This window comes from Setaria italica, chromosome VII, assembly GCF_000263155.2.
Source record: "Setaria italica strain Yugu1 chromosome VII, Setaria_italica_v2.0, whole genome shotgun sequence".
NCBI lineage: Eukaryota > Viridiplantae > Streptophyta > Magnoliopsida > Poales > Poaceae > Setaria > Setaria italica.
This window is the reverse complement of record NC_028456.1, coordinates 28,420,132-28,426,970: the sequence shown is the minus strand read 5'-3', so window position 1 is coordinate 28,426,970 and position 6,839 is coordinate 28,420,132. Positions and strand designations below refer to the sequence as shown.

Sequence of the window (6,839 nt, the reverse complement as noted above, 5' to 3'; positions counted from 1 at the left end):
CGAGGTGGAATCATTCGAGCAAAGAATTCGTGTGCGTGTGTGGGTGTCAAGTGTATTCAGAAATCGTGACGAGAATCTAGGAGTAGTATATCTTTTGTATAAAGTACTACACTCCTTACTTGTACAAGGAGCATTTCCGTGTAAGAAACCCAAGGTTATAGGCCCCTTTGTTTTAGGTGGAGTATTTTTGTTCCAAGTGGCTCTTTACTGTGTGTGTCGCTTTGTGCGTGAAGATTCTGTGAGTGCTATGTATGCTTAGGCATTTTATAAAATTTGACACGCTACTAGTTTACTTATAGCAGTTAACATGAGTTACATGCCACCCAATAGAGTTGTGTGCTCAAGCAACTCAGATAAAATCCACGTAAACCAGTAAAGATATCATAATGAAGAATGGGAACATAGTTAACTCACACCGAGACGGTAAAGTCCAAATTGGAATATGTCGTCGATTTCACCATCTAAAACGAACACAAACTTACAGAGATAAATTTGTAGTTTTGCATAAGGAAATAAAATGGTGCTGAACCATCCAATGCAAATACATGCATTCCACTTGGGCTAAAAGAAGTGAATGGTGACTTTCTGAATTTCAAAAAGAAATAGAGGGCCAAAATGAGAAGTGCCACGCTCCCCTCCGCATCTCCCTCCAAAATATAAAGCCCCTCTGTCTCGTCTTCCCCGCACTCCATCGCTCCCTTCCCCCTCTCCCAACCGGAAAAGAGAAAGCAGAGCACCAATTCGCCGAGGAAAACAGAACCAGAGCCAAAGGAAATGGCGCACTACAACCCCGTCTCCGTGGACGCCCACGGCGACCTCGAGGCTGGCTTCTCCGGCCACCCCGGCACCCCGCTGAAGCCGGCGGCCTCGCCGAGGCGCCCTGGGCGCATGTTCTGCGACCCCTGCGACGACGCCGACGAGCTCCACGGCCACCACCACTACCTCGACATCTGCTTCCGCTGCCGCAAGCTGCTCTCCGGAAACAGAGACATCTTCATGTACAGGTAAGCAGCGGCGCCGTGCCGGCCTGATCGCTTGAGATCGCTCCTTCTCTCTTCTGCAAGAGATCTCTATAGAGGGATCGGGATGAATCTTTTGCTGACGGTGGTGTGGTTCTTCTCCTATTGCAGAGGTGACATGCCGTTCTGCAGCGAGGAGTGCCGGCAGGAGCAGATCGATATCGACGAGGCGAGGGAGCAGCGGTCGAAGCAGACGGGGAGGGCCGAGCAGCAACTGCAGCGGCAGCAGCAGAAGCAGAGCCCCCAGAGGATACCCATCTGGGCGTGGTGATGAAACAATTTTGAGCACCAGAAAACGTACTAGGATTTAGCTGTACCTCAAGAACCGAGCTATCGGAGAGCACGATGAGTGTGGAATCACGCTCGGATCACCAGCTCGACGGGCAGAGAGAGAGAGAGAGAGAGAGAGAGAGAGAGAGAGAGAGAGAGAGAGAGAGAGAGAGAGAGACGAACCGGCTGCGTCTTTGTTCATGAAATCGAACAGCTCCTCCTTTTGATCTCTGAAAGATGGAGGTGGAGGGGTTGATTTGAGCGTGAATTAGTAGGCGTTCTGTTCCTCTGCACAGTTGAGCTGAACAAAAAGTGTGGGCGCGGGGTCGTGTGTGGGTTTGCCGTGTAACCTGTTGATATGAAACAAGCGAGAGGCACAAGAAGCTCTCTCGGATTTCTCATCAGTTCAGATGTCTTCTACTTTTCCTTCCGCTGAATTAGTGATCTTTCGCTTGGATGTTTTACAGTTGAACAGGATCATATGATTTGGTGTGAAAAAAAAAAGTTTCGGAGCTCTTTGTTAAAGGTGACAGCTGAAATGGCCAATTGTTCAGTTGTTCTTGCGAACAGAATCCCGTCGCATGCTGCAGAAAACTCAGATGGGTCACCATCGCTTGATGCTGTGCTGCGCACAAAGAGTGCAGACCTAATAAGGGCACTGCTTTTGTTGGGGGCAAGCTGGGCAGAAAAGCCATGGTCCCATGGAGATTTCTCAAATGAAAAAAAGGAAACGAATCAAATCTAGGGAGAAATTGGTCTTTGAGTTTCTTCCTGCTGAAAAAATTGGCCTTGAACTTGTGAATCTAACGGTTGCTCCACGAAGAAAAGGAGCACGGTGGCAGTAATTAAAGAACTCGCAAAGCAAGCCGAGCATCATGTCACCCATGATGCCTGTTTCCTGGAAGCTTACATGCCTGATGTCACCCCACTAGTTACCACCAACAATGGCGAATTTTATACCCAAAATGCAATGTTAACTCTCCCCGTCTTCTCTAACACATTCATCAACTCCCTAGCATGTGGACCCTCCGGTTCCGGGCCCACATGTCAGCTTCTACGTACAAGGACAACGGGGAAGTTGCGCCCGTACGTCTAGCGCCGTCCGTGCTTCTAGAGCGCCTGACCTCACGCTCAAGTGCTCAACTGCGCCCCTCACCGTGAACAAAAACTAATCTACGCAAAGCATGTTGGCACCGGTGCTTAACAAAATCTTCCTCGGCCAGGCCGTAGATTTCATCCATCTCACCACCGTCTGCTGCCCGCGAATTGGCGCCCATGTGCCGCCGGGAATCCTTTGCCAGTATATTGTAACCCTACGTGAACTAAATCACCCCCTCATCTACAAAACCAGATATTTAACCTCTTCATCTTTACCATACCGTTCAAATGACCTCCAAAAGTGGTTTTATATAGTGGTTTTGCCACCATGGCGGACTGAGTTGACTCAGTTACTCATGTGGAGATATTAACACCTGGGTCCCAACTGTAAGCACGCAGCCGCTCATCCTCATCATCTCCATCGCGAAAGCGACACTCGGCTGTTGGTCCCCATTATCCCATCGTTTCCTCGAGCTTGTCCCCCTCATCGACTCCATCCTCGTCCGCGTCGACTGCATCATCCCCGACAAGCCCTCATCCTCATCCTCACCATCGATGCCGTCCTCTCCCATAGTCTCCATGTGGCATGTGCATCTACGGGGTCTTCTCACAGATGGCGCGATAAGCTCTGCCAAATCCTCTTCCCGGTCAACTCTCGTCCAAGCAGTAGGAGTCGGCCATGGAATTAAGCTCGATCCGTGGGGATTGAGGCATCAAGGTCTCAATCTGTGTCTCTTGGACGGACGACACAAAGCTTCACCTAAATCCCAACTCACCCTAATAGCCTCCGTTGCGGGCCATAGCTCAGAGAGGATAAGGAGGAAGATGGTTGTGGCGTCGTGTACGAGGAGGCTGAGGTGCAGAGGAGAGGTGCGGTGCCACAGGATCCGATGCGCGAACGAGCGAGATGAGGATGACAACACGGATTGAGGGTGGCGCTCCTCTAGCGCGGCACGGGGTTGTGAGCTCCTCGAGCGGCGCACATGGCGGCCGATGTGGCACATGACGAGCTACTTAGGGCGGACCGGCACATGGTGAACGACGGGGATGGGGTGCGACGCACAGGGCGAAACAAGGATCGATGTGGCGCGGCGCAGCGTGGAGCTCCTTGGGCGACGCACATGGCGGCCAGTGTGGCACACGACGAGCTACTCAGGACGGATGCGTGGAGCATGGCGAGCTGTGGCCTCCGCACGGCGGATAACAGGGGTTGGGGGTGGAGCGAGCTGCGGCCGACGAGGACGGGGCGTGACGCACAGGGTGAAAGGTAAGAAGGAACAGACTGACTAGTGGGACCAAGTATGCTAGGTGGGGCCGTATATGATGTTTTCCCAGTAAAGGTCAACAATTTTCCTATTCATACGTGGGGTCGGCCCACTATGAGAGGTCTGCTTCAGCAACTCGGTCGAACTCAGTTGCCATGGTGTCAAAACCACTATGCAAACCATCCTAGGGGTTATTTGAATGGTTTTGAAAAAAATGAGAGGGTTAAATATCTGATGTTGTAGGTGAGGGCTACAATAGATTAGGGGTTGCATAGACTTTTTCCCTTAAACAAACGACTCGGATTCCGTCCGCCACGTTATGCCACCCCGGCGCGCCCCGGCCAGGCCTCCGCTCCCTCCACGCTCCACGAACGCATCGCGTCGCCCGGCTGCCTTTGGCCGCAAGGGAACACCGGCGCGAGTGGCATCTCGCCCGGTGCCGGTGGTTCAGGGGGCACCCACGCCGGCGCCGCACGTGCCGGCGCCGCGCCCATGCCATGCGCTAGCCGTGGCGGCCTCGGCATGCCGTTCTGGCGTCCCCGGGCGCGCACCAGCGCTTGCCCCCTCCGCCACCTACACGCCGAGGACCGCGCACCGGCCACCACGTCCATGCGCGCATGTGACGCTAGCCTGTGGATTCGCGTACGGTACGGCGATGCCATGCCCGGGTCGGTAAAGGGCGCGGTCTGGGGGATGCCAGGAAGAAGACGAGCACGGATGTCACTGTGGCGCCGGTTGTTGATGTCCCGGCGTTGGACGGGAGTGGGCCGTCGACTTCTTGGGGGGTGGAAATGTTTGAACAAGCTGAGGTCCCGCCAGTGGTTTTTAATGGCGTGTGGCGCTTCCTCTTGTCGTTTGGACAGGTAAAAGACGGGCGGTGAGGTGACAACTGACAAGAATGTTTTTTCAGAGCAGAGATGTCCTCACATTTCGTGTTGCAGTAGACAGTGACCTGGGTAGTAGGAAATTTGGGTTCGTACAATCGTACATGTGGAAGACCTGTAATTTCTTCTTGTCTGCGTGTAACAGAGGCATTGACATGGCCAGCTTGTCGTTTCACTACCGCATGCCTGCATGACACGTTTGAGCAGTGCCAATCTGGCAACGCAAGAACAGGTAAATTTTACGTCCTCAATCAATTCCTTTATTTCCATGGCAAAAGCAAGGATGCAATGAGTCATTGATTAATTTGGCCATGGCACCTGTGACCTGTATTCTGCTATTCATATCTCCGGCTCTCGGCGACCGTGAGCATGCAGCCACTCCATGTTTCGCTCGAACCGTGCTAAGAATAGGCGCGCCGGGGGGCAGTATTTGTACGCGGCGGGGCCACCCCGGGGAGTCCCCGCAAGCTAGCCGAGCTCCTTGGGATCCGTGTGCCCAGGCCTCGCCCTCTCGCGGCGGTGCTCCCTCTTCGTTCGTCCCCCAGCGACGCAGGCCGGCGGACATGAAGGGGAGCGGTGCCATGAAGCCGTCGTCCATGTTCTACGTCCACGAGGCGGACGTCGTCCAGATCCACCACTTCCTCGAGGAGTGCTCCCTCTGCGCCAAGTCGCTCTCCGGCGACATCTTCATGTACAGGTCGCCCTTCGAACGCATATGATATCGTCTCAGCACCACAGCCTTTTTTTTTTTGTTCTTGTTTTGTTTTGCTTTACATGTGCCGATGCGCGGTGCACGGAGGCTTAGCTGTTGTCGTACGTGTGGCTGTGTCCGCGCAGAGGTGACACGCCGTTCTGCAGCGAGGAGTGCAGGCAGCAGCAGATCGAGGTGGACAGGGCGAAGCACCGGCGGAAGAAGCGCGCGGCGGCGCACGCGCTGTCCTCGCGCAGCAGGGAGCACAGGCAGCACCACCACCACCCTCACCACCACCACCATCACCACCACCAGCAACCGCAGCCGCGGAAGGCCGGCATGGACACCAACCCCTGGGTCGACGGCGGGTTCCCGAGGGCGCCCGCGCTGCGCGTCTGAAGAACACGATCGCGCCGCGCCGCGCCGCGCGGGGCCATTCGTTTTCCGCGAGCTCTGCGAGCATCACGAGACGGTTTTAGGGATCGGTTGCACTGGTAGTACACGGCCGAGCGATTGGCTCGGTTTCTTTTTGCTACTACTTCTACTACGTAGTATATCCTCCGAGGCTAGAACTGAACTGTAGAGCCATGGCCACTGGATCAGATGATTCGTGTGGCGTCTCCTCCACTCCTTTTGGCCTCGGATTTTGGCTGTAGTTCTTGCTTTCGTGGAATGGAATACGTACGGTACGGTTTCTCCTCTACCAGACTAGTAACTTCATACTCTGGATGTACGCTGCATGTATAGCCTTCTGTCATAGGAGGCGGCAGCACAAAACTGTAAAAGATACGAGACAGAACCTAGTGAAAAATACGAACCGAACGGAAGAGTGTTAGCTCGCAAGTCACAAACTGTAAACTTTGGGGATCAGAACACTGGCAGCACTGCAACTGAAGATCCCAGTTTCTACGGTCTCCACTCTGCTGGCGCTCTTGTGTTCCGAGTTGTATCCCCTTCGTCGCTTCTGTAATCTGTGCTCGGTACGCCGGGCCTTCACCAATGCACCCAACAATCAATGAATATAATGTAGGTGGGGGATCCTACACCCCCAACATTGTTCGAAATGAAAGTTCCTCAAGATCTCAACGACCGCAGCATGAAAGTTCAGGAAATGAACTCACAAGTCTCTGCATCTGTCTGGTTAGTACCTTGTACCATGTCACTGATTCAATTCACTAATTTTTGCTGAGCATACACCGTAACACATCATCTGAAACAGAGGCCTGTAGCTCATCAGAAAATACGGATGCAACGCAGCTTCTGTAGGAGCTGCAGCCTCCAAGGCTCACACCAACGGATTCGCGTGCCATCTATACTATACACATACACATCTCAAAGATGACAGTGGCTGAAAACGCATCTTGACGGCATCGATGTGAATACGACAGTAAGTGCCGCAGCATATGACTGTGACGCGTTCTAAAGAAATCGAAAGCTGACCACGGGGCCTCGAGCAACTGATGCGAGGCACTTTTAAAATACTGCATTAGCGGTTACTAGATCCGTAGATGGGATGCCGTCGCCACTGAGGGGGAATAAGATCCAGAGCCATGGATCCTCCGCGAGATTTTCCTGCCTGGTTTCCTGGGCATCTTGCCTGGCACGCCGGCAG

At 53.6% G+C, this 6,839-nt stretch overlaps 2 protein-coding genes across 3 annotated transcripts; both read left to right on the top strand.

Annotated features, from left to right (window-relative positions):
- The first annotated feature begins 674 nt into the window (after positions 1–674).
- Positions 675–1,719, top strand: LOC101776420. Its single transcript, XM_004976559.3, has 2 exons — positions 675–1,004; positions 1,131–1,719. Exons 1-2 carry the CDS (start codon positions 775–777, stop codon positions 1,288–1,290), a joined length of 390 nt encoding a protein of 129 aa, XP_004976616.1. The 5' UTR covers positions 675–774; the 3' UTR covers positions 1,291–1,719.
- A 2,920-nt stretch (positions 1,720–4,639) lies between these two features.
- On the top strand, positions 4,640–6,070 carry LOC101776817 (lateral signaling target protein 2 homolog). Of its 2 annotated transcripts, XM_004976560.4 has the most exons (3): positions 4,640–4,768; positions 4,912–5,233; positions 5,374–6,070. In XM_004976560.4, the coding sequence occupies exons 2-3, from the start codon at positions 5,100–5,102 to the stop codon at positions 5,624–5,626; spliced, it is 387 nt and encodes a 128-aa protein (XP_004976617.2). In that variant the 5' UTR covers positions 4,640–4,768; positions 4,912–5,099; the 3' UTR covers positions 5,627–6,070. The 2 variants fall into 2 exon arrangements, with proteins under 2 accessions (XP_004976617.2, XP_022683906.1); XM_022828171.1 differs by lacking the exon at positions 4,640–4,768 and having other exon boundaries at positions 4,796–5,233.
- Positions 6,071–6,839: the final 769 nt, after the last annotated feature.

Bases quoted from the DNA above. Each gene is read 5' to 3' on its own strand.
- LOC101776420 (XM_004976559.3), top strand. From the start codon at position 775: ATGGCGCACTACAACCCCGTCTCCGTGGACGCCCACGGCGACCTCGAG. The intron at 1,005-1,130 runs GTAAGCAGCGGC...CTCCTATTGCAG, and splicing joins AGAGACATCTTCATGTACAG to AGGTGACATGCCGTTCTGCA.
- LOC101776817 (XM_022828171.1), top strand. From the start codon at position 4,848: ATGGCACCTGTGACCTGTATTCTGCTATTCATATCTCCGGCTCTCGGC. The intron at 5,234-5,373 runs GTCGCCCTTCGA...GTGTCCGCGCAG, and splicing joins GGCGACATCTTCATGTACAG to AGGTGACACGCCGTTCTGCA.